The sequence below is a fragment of the Cydia strobilella genome, chromosome 9 (genome assembly GCF_947568885.1).
Source record: "Cydia strobilella chromosome 9, ilCydStro3.1, whole genome shotgun sequence".
Classification (NCBI taxonomy): Eukaryota; Metazoa; Arthropoda; class Insecta; order Lepidoptera; family Tortricidae; genus Cydia; species Cydia strobilella.
Window position 1 is genome coordinate 17959742 of NC_086049.1, and position 16845 is coordinate 17976586.

Sequence of the window (16845 nt, forward strand, 5' to 3'; positions counted from 1 at the left end):
GAACTAATTCGACCAAAATGCCGCGGCAAATTACAAACGGCGCTGTCATAAGGTATTTTACAAACAGACTTTTTTAGTGCAAGACAGTGTACGGTGATTTTATTAGCTCTTTTAAAGAGATAGCTGGACTTACGAAATACGTGGACGGTAAAAATTAATTCTCCATTCACTGCACACTACCACATTAATTTACTGTATAATAAACTTTCGATATTACACTTTAAACAATATTAATGAGCAAAAAACAGCAATTAATCACGAGGCGCCTATCAAGATGGCGCTCGAACCGGAAGACTTCGGGTTAATAGCTCGACAGAAATTCCCGCCGTATGTTCCATAAGTACCCGTAAGATTCAGCTGATGGCAACTAATGTGCCAAAGCTTTTAGCAGCTTACTCCACACCTCGGACGGCTCGGAGCGGAGCTAAAGGATTGTACTGCTCTGTTGTTGCTGGAGTTTATAACAAAGCTAATACCTTATTATGGATACGAGTGTTCTTTGTTGTGTATTGTAGGCGATGAACTTACCGAGCTGCCGACCTGTGTGCTGCGCGCGTGCTGGCCGGTTCGGTTGCCGCTGCCAGCGCGCGTCTTTTGTTTATATGCTGATAGTTTTTTCCTGTCAATGAGCGACAAGTATATATTTATGCACATCGTTTGTAATTTTATGTGTAAATAGCTTGTTGCTTGATATTCTGTGGGTTTCATGTGCGATTGTATAATTAAAGTGTAATATACTGTACAGCCAAAGTTTTATGCATTTTATTCATTATCTATCGGCGGCCCGACAACGTACAGTCAGCTGCAGAGAAAAGGTTCCCCCTCCCCCCCTTAGAAGTTTGTATGCAAAGGTGCTAAGCGAATAGTATTGTTGACTGTACATTAGGTATGCTCAGATATCAAAGTTATGTATACTGGCACTCTTTGGAGACCTTTCAAAGAGACTCAGGGACGCAACTGGGGCTGGAGAGCCGGCAGTTACCTCGCTCAACTCATTAGTCCGGCAGTTCAGCGGGGTAACGCAGCCAGCATCTTAGGGACCTTGCCGCAGGGGCCTTTATCAGATTTAGTTTAGTTCAGTTTTAACAGTTATGAATGATTCACGGTTAGTTTCACTAGACTTATATTGACCGGGATATAGACCGTGATTACCGTTCTCAGCTCATAAATAATACAAAAGGTAATCACGGTTTATATAAGTCTACCTTTTGTATTGTAGCGAACGCAGCCGACGCGCACGAATTATGGTAGACCAAGCGCGGTCTACAAAACTTTGACACCCACCCGCTATCTTCAGTTTACCCGTGAACAAGAAACATGTAACTGCGTCGAAATATCGGGAGCTCAAATACAATACAAAAGGTAATCACGGTCTTACAGTCTAGTGAGTCTAGTGACAGACGGACAGACAGACGAACGGACAGCTGATTCTTAGTAATAGGGTCCCGTTTTTACCCTTTGGGTACGGAACCCTAAAAATGAGCTACTAAAGCTACTCGCAAGAAAAACCAATTTTACTCTCTACACAAAGTAACTATTCCCTGCATTCAATATTGCATCAGCAACTTAACTTTGTACCTGGATCAAATCGAATACTCTCGTTCTGTTCGTAAATTGGAAGTATTTGGAAGATACGACGATACGACGTTCAAGTCCATATAACAAGGAAAATACCAATTTCTGTTTTATTGCTATTGAAACTGTACGTGGAGGAACTTTTAAGTTAAGTACGGAAAAACATATATTTTACTCAAACTACTGGGGCATATTATTATCCTCATCTTCGGCCTTTCTCATTTCGGAAAACTCCAGCCAATGCATATTAAGCATAACGGCAATTTGCTTTGCAAATTCAGAAAAACTCTTTCCTTGATTTGGTTTCTTGTCACGTCAAACGCTACGATCGCAAATAAGCCTTGATTACGGAACGTTGGTGATGTTTTTGCTATCTCCGTTTAAGAATATACCTACCTATTTAGTCTTTTAGGGTTCCGTACCCAAAGGGTAAAAACGGGACCCTATTACTAAGACTCCGCTGTCCGTCTGTCCGTCTGTCTGTCACCAGGCTGTATCTCATGAACCGTGATAGCTAGACAGTTGAAATTTTCACAGATGATGTATTTCTGTTGCCGCTATAACAACAATTACTAAAAAAGTACGGAACCCTCGGTGCGTGAGTCCGACTCGCAATTGGCCGGTTTTTTTTACAATAGTGCTCCCTTCGGTTGTATTTTAATTTATCGCCACTCGTTGCGCCAATTGGTAGCCCAGCGGTAAGAGCGTGCGAATGCAGAGATCACATGTTCAAATCCCGGCTGGTATAGTCGTTCGTTTTGTAGCTGGCCCCGAACGGTTAATTATCTGTCTCTTGTAAGTAAAACCGCACGTGCTACCTGCAAAAATAGGTCGGTCATTGACATATATACAAATTTCACGAAACTACGAACTGCAATACATGCATGGCGTGTATTCTCATAGCCCATGACGTGAGGAATAAAAAAAACCTGCCAAGTGCGAGTCGGACTCACGCACGAAGGGTTCCGTACCATTACGCAAAAAACGGCAAAAAAAATACGTTTGTTGTATGGGAGCCCCCCTTAAATATTAATTTTATTCTGTTTTTAGTATTTGTTGTTATAGCGGCAACAGAAATACACCATCTGTGAAAATTTCAACTGTCTAGCTATCACGGTTCATGAGATACAGCCTGGTGACAGACGGACAGACGGACAGATAGACGGACAGACGGACAGCGGAGTCTTAGTAATAGGGTCCCGTTTTTACCCTTTGTGTACGGAACCCTAAAAAACATTTTTGACGTCGAGGTTAGGACCACCCTGTATATAAAAGTTATCCAGGGTGGCAGATAAGTTTGGCGAGTTTGTTCATCCGCTATTATTGATGCAGCAGACTGTACAATACGATTATGAAATACCATCGGAGTGTGATGTTATTAACGCAGTTTCCGCCCCGAGAAATACATGTTTAATAATCTTGCGTTTTTGACCGAATGAACCGGAATGAACCGGAATGAACCGGATTGAACCGGTTCCAGCGTTGTTTTAATTCAAGCGGAAGTTTAATTTACTCATTCATGGAAACAAAAAGGCAATAGCGAATTAGAAACTTTGATTTTACGCTGAATTTCCTGCTGGGCAATACACGTGACATAAATTTAACTTTCCATCACACTGGCTCATAAAGGCTCTTATTAATGATCAAAAACTGATGAGAAAGTTGTATTTGATCAACAAGAGTGGCAAAGTAATTTGATGCAAATTTTTCGTTGTTTTCTTGCGTTGGCTGGTAAAATTGACTTTTAAATTATGATTCTGAATAAATAAATATTTTATAGCGTTTATTTCGATTTTAAAATGATTTGTAACTAATGTTTTACAGTTAGTATTTTCCCCCGCGTGATTAAAAATGTTGTGATTCACTTGGTGGCAATGATTGTTTAACCCTCGTGCCTTGAAACCCTCGCAACGCTCAAGACTCAACATCGATCCCCTCGCTAAGTTCGTGGTTAAATTTTGGGATCTTTCGCTTACTCGGATATCAACAGTAGAACGAGATTTAATTGTAAGAGATAAATCTCGATAAGTGTCTTTGTCGTGAGGTCGTGACCTTCTCGATATCGTTTATTACATTTTGACATTAACTGTCTTACAACAATGTAAATGTAAATTTCTAATTCAACAAACAAACCAACAAACTAACGTTATTTATAACTAACGTTATCTATCACATAATGTTGCAAACGTTAAAACGATTGCCGGTTACGTCACTAAAGTTTCATAGGTACAAACATACACCATATCCTGCTAATAAACAAGAGAGTATTCTAGATAATAAAGTGGTAGTTATAACTGGAGGCGCAGTCGGTATCGGCTACGAAATCGCAGACAGATTCTTAGAGAAAGGTGCCAAAGCTGCAGTGTTACTAGACATCAATGCGACGCAAGGTAAAAAAGCCGCCGAAGAACTAAATTGTAAACACGGAGACAAGAAAAGCGTCTTTATGAAATGTGACGTCACAAAAGACTTAGAAGCTGTCTCCAAAGAAATTTTCGCGACTCACAAAAACGTACACGTGCTAGTGAACAATGCTGGAATCCTCAACGAGCCCAATCCTACGAAAGTTGTTGATATCAATCTAACGGCTTTAATAAACTGGTCCTTTACATTTTGGAATCACATGAGAAAAGACAAAGGTGGTACAGGGGGGACCATCATGAATCTATCGTCTATCTACGGTTTTAGAATAGACCCATACATACCGGTCTACCAGGCAACCAAATTCGGTATTATGGGCTTTACAAGATCTCTAGGACATCCGTACCACTTTCAAAAGACTGGTGTGAGAGTTGTATCTATAAACCCCGGTTTTACGGAGACTGAGTTGACGGAGAACTTTAAAACTTTACCTGAAGTTCACAAGGATTTTCTGGAGTTTGTCAAAACTCAGCCGTGGCAGAAAGTAAAAGTAGTTGGGAACGCCGTGGTATGTGTATTAGAGAGAGCTGAGAGTGGTACTGCTTGGCTTATAGAAGGATCCAATCCTGTTGCTGAAATTAAACATTGCTTTGATGTCGACCATTGTAAATAAACCATATTTCATCCTAGAGCCACTGAAATATGAAACAAGCTAAATACCTGCCCACTTACTGTAAACTTTATGTCACATTGTTGGAAGTAAATATTTGTCGTCGTTATCCTTGAAAGTATTCCATTAATATCTGCTGATTCATCGTGTTTGTTCATGATAGGTCACAACCCGGTGATAATGACATGGCATGCTTAACTGTTATAAAAAAAACAAGTGACAGTATCGATACTACTTTACGACTTTACCTGAAGTTCATAAGGATTTTCTTCAGTTTGTCAAAGCTCAGCCGTGGCAGAAAGTAAAAGTAGTTGGGAACGCCGTAGTATGCGTATTAGAGAGAGTTGTAAGTGGTACTGCTTAGCTTATAGAAGGATCCAATCCTGTTGCTGAAATTAAACATTGCTTTGATGTCGAACATTATAACTAAACCATATTTCATCCTAGAGCCATTGAAATACGAAACGAGCTTAATACCTGCCCACTTACTTAATGTAAACTTTATGTCACATTGTTGGAAGTAAATATTTGTTGTCGTTATCTTTGAAAGTATTCCATTAATATCTGCTGATTCATCGTGTTTGTTCATGATAGGTCACAACCCGGTGATAATGACATGGCATGCTTAACTGTTATAAAAAAACAAGTGACAGTATCGATACTACTTTACGACTTTACCTGAAGGTCACAAGTATTTTCTTGAGTTTGTCAAAACTCAGCCGTGGCAGAAAGTAAGAGTAGTTGGGAACGCCGTGGTATGTGTATTAGAGAGAGCTGAAAGTGGTACTGCTTAGCTTATAGAAGGATCCAATCTTGTTGCTGAAATTAAACATTGCTTTGATGTCGAACATTGTAAATAAACCATATTTCATTCTAGAGCCATTGAAATAAGAAACGAGCTAAATACCTATTACCTACTTACTTAATGTAAACTTTATGTCACACTGTTAGAAGTAAATATTTGTCGTCGTTATTTTTTTTTTCTTTATTTAGAAACAAACAGTCTCTTATATTAATAAGTTGTTACAATATAGGGTAATAGACTTATAGACCTACAGTTTCCAAAAAAATAGTATGAAAACCATGTGACTTATATAAATACTAAATTAAACTAGAAATAGAAATTCCAAGTTGTCAAAACAATGTTACAAAAATACTCTTTCAATTTAACAAAAATAAAACAAGAATGGAAAAATAAAACAAAAATGGATAAATTGTAAAAACAGACAAAAGTGCAATTAAAGTTAATTTTCTAATTAAAGCCTGTTAAAGCCTATTAATACACTTCAAGGCCAGGCGTTTGAAGGTACAAAACTTGTTATTGAAAATATCTAAATTTTGAAATTTATCATCATACATCCTGCATGCTCTTCTAATGAAACCGTTTCTCGCGTATGAAGTTCGGTTATCTTTGAAAGTATTCCATTAATAACAGCTGATTTATCGTGTTTGTTCATGATAGGTCACAACCCGGTGATAATGACATCGCGTGCTTAACTGTTATAAAAAGGAAGTGACAGTATCGATACTACTATATTCTAAGTTGCACCCGGACGTGAATAATTGTAAAAATAATGGCTAAAGACCTTAAAAACAAAACGGTCGTTATTACCGGTGGAGCGGTAGGCATCGGTTTTGAAATGGCTGATAGGTTCCTGCAGAAAGGAGCAAAAGTCATCATTATTCTTGATGTTAACGAAAAACAAGGCGCAGAAGCAGTCAAGACCCTAAACTCCAAACATGGAAATAACAAAACGGTATTTATGAAATGTGACGTGACGTCGGATTTAGACGCCGTTTCGAAGAAGATAATAGATCTTTATAAGCAAGTTGACGTACTAATCAACAATGCTGGGATTCTGAACGACTTAGTTCCGAAGAAAACAATTGACATCAACGTTACAGCGCTCATCGAATGGTCCTTTAAATTCTGGAACCACATGAGGAAAGACCGAGGCGGCAACGGAGGGACTATAATCAACTTGGCGTCAATTTACGGCTTCAGAGTGGATCCTTATTTACCAGCATATCAGGCGTCGAAATTTGCTGTCCAAGGCTTCACAAAGTCCTTGGGACATCAGTACAATTTCAAGAGAAGCGGCGTGAGGGTGATGGCTATTAACCCAGGCTTTACTGAAACAGCTTTGACGAAGGATCCTAACGGCTTTGACAATGATAAGCAGTATCAGATCGACTTCGCGAAGTTCTTGAAGGAGCAGCCTTGGCAGAAAGTGGAGGCGGTGGGGCAAGCGGCGGTGGACGTGATCGAGCGAGCCGAGAGCGGCACCGCATGGCTGATCGAGGGTGCTAAACCTATCGTGGAAGTTAAGTAGATTGTGAATTGTTTAAATTGTTGACAAATTGATTTGTTCATTGTTCATTATTTTTGGATAAAAATTAAAAAATGTATTGTGTGTTTGTTTTCGGAATCCAAAATTATATAGGTGATTTTAATTTATCTTCATTATGTTTCTTTTTTACGTATGTGTATTTCTACCGACACACACCGGGGTAACATTCGCAATCTTTGCCATTCTGAATTCCACATACCTACCACTTTTGTAGGCCTGTAGTTATAGAAACATACCTACATACCTAACTATCTAAGCAATAATCAAATGCCTCACACATTTTTTATCTTTTCCAAAATACATAGTAAAATAACATAGTTGAAATATTATAATTTAAATTTAGATTTATTTATTTCATAATATTAAATTACATTATAAATTATTTTAAGCTAATCTATACGAATTTATATTATGATCGTCAACTATTATATACAAATGTCAATACATATCAAAATCATCATCAAATATCAATAGCAAAATAAATTCATCACAAAGTCAAATAAATATTGTGAAATAAGTATACAATGTCAAATAATAGCGTGGTTACGAAAAAGACGTCAATATGGCTATGTAAACATGTAAACATTTATGTACGTTGACTTCAATAGTGTTGTTTGACTGTCATTTTTTACCAGTAAAAGTCAAAATAACTACCAAATAATAGGGCATACTACGCGAAACTATGCGTAGGTGGCGCCACTACCACAATCTGAGGGTCTATCTCGAAACAAGACAATCAAAATTTCGTTTTCTAACATCTCTGTTACTCTTGCATATTCGAGCGATAAAGAGACAGATAGCGAAATTTTGGATTCGCGTTTCCCTGTAGGTTCTCTGTAAACAAACCGCCTTGATGCACAAATGTCATATTTTATTATCTCTGAAAACTTGTCAAAAACCTGTTAAAGGTACAGTATGTATAAGTTACTCTATGGTTTACTAACAAGGCTAGTGCTGCACTCTGGTGGCAGAACATTGCAGTAATATCCCCTATTCTCAAAACGCGAATTACTCTGCCATAAAAAGCATCGAAGGTGATAAAGAATACAATATTTCCTAAAGGCATAACTTTTATCGCCGTAATGCAAAATTACGATCGCTTATAAACGGCATACTGTAAAATATGGACGGTTCGGCATGTTATTAAAAATAATACTGTTATATTCACTTGTATAGTAAAAACTTGACAAGACATAAATGAATAGATAAGGAAAAATCCATGCAGTAGTGGATACACAGTATCAAACCAAACATTTCAAATTCATGCATTAAACACAAGTGTCAAAAATAAGTTAATAAACTACACAAAATTAAAGTTAACGAGATCAATATGATAAAAATGAATGATTAATTAATTATAAAACTAGTAGCGGCTCTGTGAGCCGCAAACCTCGCAAATCCCTATGGCTCCGCCATTTTGAAGATTTCCAATAAATGAATCGACATATATTTATCTGGAGATATATTTATTTGTAATTGGAAATTATTTACATGTTATTTTCACTTTAATATATCACAAATTTACAAAAAGATCGTCAAATGTATACCAAAAATAATAATAAGCAACAAAAACAAATAATAAGATGATCATACAGACCAATAATGTGAACAAAACAAATTATAAATAAAATGGTCAAATTCTAAATTGAAGTAACCTACTTAATTTAAATATGAAATGTATTATATTTATTGTACCTGCTCACCAAATTTCACGTGTTTCAAGACTTTAGAAATGCGACCTGAAGAAGAACATCCGGATATATGAAAGAAGTTTTGCCTAAACCACAGAATATATATTAGTACTAGGTACAGAAGATTCACTCCCTAACAAAACGCGACTACTACGCACAAGGCGGCGCAAGCGCGTGCAGGCGTCCGTTCCATAGCGGTGTGCGGCAATTACTATGGCAACACTTCAAAATATATAAGCCTTAACGTACCACTTACAAATTATCTTCTACAATACAAAGTGTATAAGTCGACACAGTACAAGATGCAGATTTTATACGAAACTTTTTAACAGCTCTACAATATTACAGTTTCCGACCGTTAAATCCGATCGTTAACGCGAATGGTTTAACGATGGTTCGTAGTTAAGTAATTATGCGTTGCACTGCGAATTTATGAAGTTATGACTTATAAGGTTATTATGGTTTTATTTTTATTTATTTATTTAAACTTTATTGCACAAATTTACACAAAAAGAGCACAAATGGCGGACTTAACGCCTTGAGGCATTTTTTACCAGTCAACCATTGGGCTAAACAGAGACAGTTAGTTTGGTGCAGGATTGTAAAGAGTAAATATGAAAAAGATCCAAGTCAGACTACTATGATACTATATTTACACAAATATCCATAAAGAAAATAATAATATACCTACATATATACAAATTTAATATATATATAAATAAACATACATAATCATGTACCTAGTATGAGACATCACGTAGACATTAAGTCGCGAATGTTCTCAAATAAATGCTTACGCAACTTGCTTTTGAATGTAAGCTTGCTCTGAGCTTGTCTGATAGGCAGAGAGAGAGCATTCCACAGCCATGGTTTTAGTGGTTGATATATTTTTCTACTCGTCGACTATAATCTGTTTATTACAACTTCATATACACCACTACAACCTTACTCTTTTCAACGTTGGATAGTCTATGGCACTACGGGCACTTCCGACTCAAACATAAGAATTTTATCGATACTCTATAAAGGTATCGCGGGCTGCGGCAGCTCGTGTATCTTAGCTGTATACTTTTGGTTTGTTTACCTATATGATTCTACTAGTTGAAACTGTTGAAAGTATTATTTTTTGTCTCGTAGAAAAAGTATTGTATACAATAGTGATATAATCAAGCTTTTCAATCTGAAAAGAGATTTTATTTGTTACAAGTTTTATTCAGTCAAGTTTTTCGATATCTTGTATAGTTTTTGAGATATCCGCTCTTGAAGGTTTATTTAGGGCTCTCATTTTTATCTTGATTATCTACATCAGTAAAGCTGCTAGGCCGGGTTTGGTAACGTTTTCGTAGAAATCGGGGGTGCTGAATTCATTTATGGTATCAACATTGACAACTTTCCGAAGTAAAAACATATAAAGTTTAAACAAATAGGTAACTTTTTCTTTCAACTCCTCTTCACGCTTAAAACGCTCAACCGATTTAGTTGAAATTTGGTAAATAGGTATTTTAAGTCCCGAGACAGGAATATAATTTTTATCTCCAAAATAATACTTTGAAGGTGTGAAATTTGGTGTGAGGGGAATTCAGCTTCTTCGCCGAAGTTGAATTCCTGAGGTTAATACTGTTTAAATTTAGGTTTGAAGTCATGTTTGGTATCATTATCAACTAAATCAAACATGTAGACCATCCCAAATATTATTTAAATAGGTTCAGCGGTTACTGATTCCCCATATAAATTTCCAACCCACTTTTCACACCCTTAAAAGATGATTTTGGTTATAAAAACTATCCTATGTACTGTCCCGGGACTCAAACCATCTCTATACGAAATTTCAACGAAATCGGTTCGGCGGTTTAAGCGTAAAGAGGAGTTTTATTAAAAATATTTTTTTTATATTTAGGAATGGTGTCAATGTTGATACCATAAATGAATTCATCATACCCGATTTATATGAAAACGATCCCAAACCCGGCCTAGCAGCTTCACTGATGTAGATAATCAAGATAAACATGAGAGCCTTAAATAAACTTTCAAGAGCGGATATCTCAAAAACTATACAAGATATCGAAAAACTTGACTAAATAAAACTTATAACAAATTAAATCTCTTTTCATTTTGTATAAGTGGCCAAGTCGGTCAGACGCCTAGTTTCCGAGATATGATCGAAAAACCGAAAAATGGAACCTTCAAACCCCCCTCTCCCCCAGCACCAGGGTTACGGCCGGGGACTTTTGATATGTTTACCTCCTAACTAGTCCAAACAAAGTTACGAAGTCAAAAATTGTGTTCCAAGCATTTCCCTCTATACCTTTTTTTGGGCATTTATTTCCTGGCCTAATAGGTCACAACCCGGTGATAATGACATGGCATGCTTAACTGTTATAAAAAAACAAGTGACAGTATCGATACTACTTTACGACTTTACCTGAAGGTCACAAGGATTTTCTTCACTTTGTCAAAGCTCAGCCGTGGCAGAACATAAAAGTAGTTGGGACGCCGTAGTATGTGTATTAGAGAGAGCTACATTGTTTTGATGTCGAACATTATAAATAAACCATATTTCATCCTAGAGCCATTGAAATACGAAACGAGCTAAATACCTACCCACTTACTTAATGTGAACTTTATGTTAGAAGTAGTTGTTAGAAGTAAATATTTGTCGCCGTTATCTTTTATTTGAAAGTATTCCATTAATAACAGCTGCTTCATCGTGTTTGTTCATGATAGGTCACAACCCGGTGATAATGACATCGCGTGCTTAACTGTTATAAAAAGGAAGTGACAGTATCGATACTACTCTATTCTAAGTTGCACCCAGACGTGAATAATTGTAAAAATAATGGCTAAAGACCTTAAAAACAAAACAGTCGTTATTACCGGTGGAGCGGTAGGCATCGGTTTTGAAATGGCAGATAGGTTCCTGCAAAAAGAAGCAAAATTGATCGTTATTCTTGATATTAACGAAAAACAAGGCGCAGAAGCAGTCAAGACCCTAAACTCCAAACATGGTAATAACAAAACGGTATTTATGAAATGTGACGTGACGTCGGATTTAGACGCCGTTTCGAAGAAGATAATAGATCTTTATAAGCAAGTTGACGTACTAATTAACAATGCTGGCATTCTGAACGACTTAGTTCCGAAGAAAACTATTGACATCAACGTTACAGCACTCATCGAATGGTCCTTTAAATTCTGGAACCACATGAGGAAAGACCGAGGCGGCAACGGAGGGACTATAATCAACTTGGCGTCAATTTACGGCTTCAGAGTGGATCCTTATTTACCAGCATATCAGGCGTCGAAATTTGCTGTCCAAGGCTTTACAAAGTCCTTGGGACATCAGTACAATTTCAAGAGAAGCGGCGTGAGGGTGATGGCTATTAACCCAGGCTTTACTGAAACAGCTTTGACCAAGGATCCTAACGGCTTTGACAATGATGAGCAGTATCAGATCGACTTCGCGAAGTTCTTGAAGGAGCAGTCTTGGCAGAAAGTGGAGGCGGTGGGGCAAGCGGCGGTGGACGTGATCGAGCGAGCCGAGAGCGGTACCGCTTGGCTGATCGAGGGTGCTAAACCTATCGTGGAAGTTAAGTAGGTTGTGAATTGTTTCAATTGTTGACAAATTTATTTGTTGTTCATAATTTTTGGATAAAAATTATAAAAATGTATTGTGTGTTTGATTTCGGAGTCCAAACATCCTGTTAATTATATACATAGGTGATTTTAATTTCAGTTTAGTTCAAATATATTTATTTCTCTAAGATTATAAATCACTTAAAGCGAGAAACAAACAAAGTTTTAGTAATTAATAACATAAATTTCAGGTAATCCATAAGCGAGCATAACATTTTTTTTTTAAATGGATGTCGGTATTTTTAAATTCAATTATTATAACAACTTATGAGCACTCCTAAGATGTTGGTTAGGTTAGGTTAGTTTATCTTCATTATGTTTCTTTTTTACGTATGTGTATTTCTACCGACACACACCGGGGTAACATTCACAATCTTTGCCATTCTGAATTCCATATACCTATCACTTTTGTAGTTCTGTAGTCATAGAAAGTTACCTACATACGTAACTATCTAAGCAATAATCAAATGCCTCACACTTTTTTTATCTTTTACAAAATACATAGTAAAGTAACATAGTTGAAATATTATGATTTAGATTTAGATTTATTTATTTCATAATATTAAATTACATTATAAATTATTTTAAGCTAATCTATACGAATTTATATTATGATCGTCAACTATTATATACAAATGTCAATACATATCAAAATCATCATCAAATATCAATAGCAAAATAAATTCATCACAAAGTCAAATAAATATTGGGAAATAAGTATACAATGTCAAATAATAGCGTGGTTACGAAAAAGATGTCAATATGGCTATGTAAACATAAGTACGTTGACTTCAATAGTGTTGTTTGACTGTCATTTTTTACCTGTAAAAGTCAAAATAACTACCAAATAATAGGGCATACTACACGAAACTCTGCGTAGGTGGCGCCACTACCACAATCTGAGGGTCTATCGCGAAACAAGAAAATCAAAATTTCGTTTTCTAACATCTCTGTTACTCTTGCATATTCGAGCGATAAAGAGACAGATAGCGAAATTTTGGATTCGCGTTTCCCTGTAGGTTCTCTGTAAACAAACCGCCTTGATGGACAAATGTCATATTTTATTATCTCTGAAAACTTGTCAGATACCTGTTAAAGGTACAGTATGTATAAGTTACTCTATGGTTTACCAAAAAGGCTAGTGCTGCACCCTGGTGGCAGAACATTGCAGTAATATCCCCTATTCTCAAAACGCGAATTACTCTGCCATAAAAAGCATCGAAGGTGATAAAGAATACAATATTTCCTAAAAGCATAACTTTTATCGCCGTAATGCAAAATTACGATCGCTTATAAAAAGCATACTGTAAAATATGGACGGTTCTGCATGTTATTAAAAATAATACTGTTATATTCACTTGTATAGTAAAAACTTGACAAGACATAAATGAATAGATAAGGAAAAATCCATGCAGTAGTGGATACACAGTATCAAACCAAACATTTCAAATTCATGCATTAAACACAAGTGTCAAAAATAAGTTAAGAAACTACACAAAATTAAAGTTAACGAGATCAATATGATAAAAATGAATGATTAATTAATTATAAAACTTGTAGCGGCTCTGTGAGCCGCAAACCTCGCAAATCCCTATGGCTCCGCCATTTTGAAAGATTTCCAATAAATGAATCGACATATATTTATCTGGAGATATATTTATTTGTAATTGGAAATTATTTACATGTTATTTTCACTTTAAAATATCACAAATTCACAAAAAGATCGTCAAATGTCTACCAAAAATAATAATAAGCAACAAAAACAAAAAATAAGATGATCATACAAACCTAATATAATATAATACGTACGTAATATGGGCCTTGTTGCCTGATTAAAATTATTATTATTAAATTAAACCAATAATGTGAACAAAAAAAATATATAAATAAAATGGTCAAATTCTAAATTGAAGTAACCTACTTAATTTAAATATGAAATGTCAATAGCTATTTATGCAACAAGTGCGGAAAGTGTATGATTTCCGACGAGTGGAATTTTATTCACGAGCAAGCAAAGCGAGCGAGTGTATAAAGGAATACGAATCGGAAATCATCTTTACGCACGTGTATCATACAATGTTTTACTATGCATTGTGCGAGTAAATAAAAACATATAATAAACATATAACATATAATATAAGTTTAATTATTAAAAAATTTAAAACAAAAAGCAATAGTACGGAAAAGTGCCCTTTTCCGCACTAGTGCGAGAAAGTAGCACCATATGTCCTGTAAAAAAAATTGAAAATAAAAAGCACTAGTGCTGAAAAGTAGTATTTTCCGCATGATATGGCTCCGTAGGAAACGCACTTTTCGAGCACATGCATTGTAATGTATATTTATTGAACCTGCTCACCTAATTTCACGTGTTTCAAGAGTTTAGAAATGCGACCTGAAGGAGAACATCCGGATATATGAAAGAAGTATTGCCTAAACCACAGAATATATATTAGTACTAGATACAGAAGATTCACTCCCTAACAAAACGCGCAAGGCGGCGCAAGCGCGTGCAGGCGTCCGTTCCATAGCGGTGTGCGGCAATTACTATGGCAACACTTCGAAATTGAGGCGGCCGCAGGTACAGTCGCCATCAGATATATCGGAGCAACCGAGGTGCTCACAAATATCTGAACACGCCTGTATTGTCAAGGCGCTAGGTGCGTGTTCAGATATTTTTGAGCACCTCGGCCGCTCCGATATATCTGATGGCGACTGTACTTGTAGCGACGCGACGAAATCGCGGAGTGAGATACGCCTGCATAAACTGAAACGGAGCCTATGCTTTCGCTCGCTCGGTCAAGTACAAAACATTCCCGCACCCAAAACCCCGGGGTATATATATAAGCCTTAACTACCACTTACAAATTACCTTATATAATACAAAGTGTATAAGTCGACACTCGACACAGTACAAGATGCAGATTTTATACGAAACTTTTTAGCTCTACAATATTACAGTTTCCGACCGTTAAATCCGATCGTTAACGCGAATGGTTCTTATTTTTTTGTTTATAGTATCACATAATAAATAACCAAGTAAAGTTGGATTAAAAGTCCGAGTTAGAGGTTACTTTGGGAATTAATTGTATCGAGCGAAGTGTCATAATTCGTGTATCGGAAGCTATGTTATTATAGATAATATAGTCAAGAACTACATATATTTTTTCCACGTCTACGAATATCAACGTCTCTTAGAAAAACATGATCATATAAGGATATTTTTCGCCTTCTGGCTCAGGGAACCGCCTTAACGATGGTTCGCAGTTGAGTAATTATGCGGTGCACTGAGAATTTATGAGGTTATGACTTATATATTTATATTTTTTATTCATTAAATATATACAACAAACTTTTCACTATTTCTAATTATACATTTTAATTTAAGCCAGCATTTAAAGACATAGTGTGCAGTAACAGCCCAAAAAGACCGGGGCCTGTGCTAGGGCTAGTTACAATATATGTGACACAATTTTTTAGAGAGCGATCGGATTTTGGATAAACAATTTTCTTATAATATAAAGTTTAGTTTTAAGTAGTGGGACTGGGCGGGACATGTCTGTCGCATGCACCCGGAAAGATGGGCCAAAATGGTTACTGAGTGGGACCCACGGAGCACCATAGACGGTGCAGGCCGGGGTTCAGGCAGACCAAAAAGGAGATGGCGGGACGACTTGGACGCATTCTACCCGAAATGGTGGGAAAATGGCGATGACAGGGTCGAGTGGAGAAAACGAGGGGAGGCCTTTGCCCAGCAGTGGGACACCAAAATTGGCTAATAAATAAATATATAAATAAATAATAAAGTTTACTTAATTCAATTAAAAAAAGCTTAATTAAATAAACATGCATTACTGGTATTTTTTATTTTTATGTACGTATTTAATATACGTATATTGGGTTTTTATAATTATGTAAGTAGCTATATATATTATTTGCTATCTAATACACATACATACATATATATTATATGGAAAAATAGAGAAATATGACACGGAGTTACGTAGCAATCTATTCACTGAGGAAATATTTTTGTGTAGAAGTCTTTAAATTCAGGTTATATGAGGGTCAGGGTATATGAGGTTATTATGGTTTTAGGGGTTCATAATCTCATTTTTCAAATTGGATGCAAACAGCACAACACAGATAAATGGAAAACTTTAGAGGAGGCCTTCACCGCGAAGACGGGGTTCTTGCTAAATATCGACTATTTTTTTTATCATGAAATCATTAATTTTATTTATTATCTGTACTAACATATTAGGTATAAGACATGAATCTAGTATAACATGGATCGGTCATGAGGGGTGGGGCGAAATGACCGAACGGGATAGTCTTATGTATCTTTCAGTAGTAGTGACAGAGAGCAATATATTACTTTTTGTCTTTGTCATAGTTTCACTTTTCCACCGCTGCCACAACCGAAATTGTGGCAAACAAATAAGTACGTGACATGTCATGCTTGTTCGTTGCTTGTTTAATTATTGTTGTGTTCTATGAAATTGTGCTTTCTCTTATAAAACATAGTGATGGTTAGCGTTTTGAATTGATAAAATAATGGTGAATT

General features: G+C 36.3%; 3 protein-coding genes across 3 annotated transcripts; all 3 read left to right on the plus strand.

Annotated features, from left to right (window-relative positions):
* Positions 1-3751: 3751 nt before the first annotated feature.
* LOC134743930 (alcohol dehydrogenase 2-like) lies at positions 3752-4818 on the plus strand. Its single transcript, XM_063677561.1, has one exon. It carries the CDS (start codon positions 3752-3754, stop codon positions 4607-4609), a length of 858 nt encoding a protein of 285 aa, XP_063533631.1. The 3' UTR covers positions 4610-4818.
* Positions 4819-6136: 1318 nt separating this feature from the next.
* Positions 6137-6971, plus strand: LOC134744447 (15-hydroxyprostaglandin dehydrogenase [NAD(+)]-like). The gene has a single exon (XM_063678259.1). The coding sequence runs from the start codon at positions 6181-6183 to the stop codon at positions 6937-6939; it is 759 nt and encodes a 252-aa protein (XP_063534329.1). The 5' UTR covers positions 6137-6180; the 3' UTR covers positions 6940-6971.
* A 4353-nt stretch (positions 6972-11324) lies between these two features.
* On the plus strand, positions 11325-12273 carry LOC134743931 (15-hydroxyprostaglandin dehydrogenase [NAD(+)]-like). The gene has a single exon (XM_063677562.1). The coding sequence runs from the start codon at positions 11485-11487 to the stop codon at positions 12241-12243; it is 759 nt and encodes a 252-aa protein (XP_063533632.1). The 5' UTR covers positions 11325-11484; the 3' UTR covers positions 12244-12273.
* Positions 12274-16845: the final 4572 nt, after the last annotated feature.

Excerpts from the sequence above, each read along its gene's own strand:
- LOC134743930 (XM_063677561.1), top strand. The coding sequence starts at position 3,752 with ATGTTGCAAACGTTAAAACGATTGCCGGTTACGTCACTAAAGTTTCAT.
- LOC134744447 (XM_063678259.1), top strand. The coding sequence starts at position 6,181 with ATGGCTAAAGACCTTAAAAACAAAACGGTCGTTATTACCGGTGGAGCG.
- LOC134743931 (XM_063677562.1), top strand. The coding sequence starts at position 11,485 with ATGGCTAAAGACCTTAAAAACAAAACAGTCGTTATTACCGGTGGAGCG.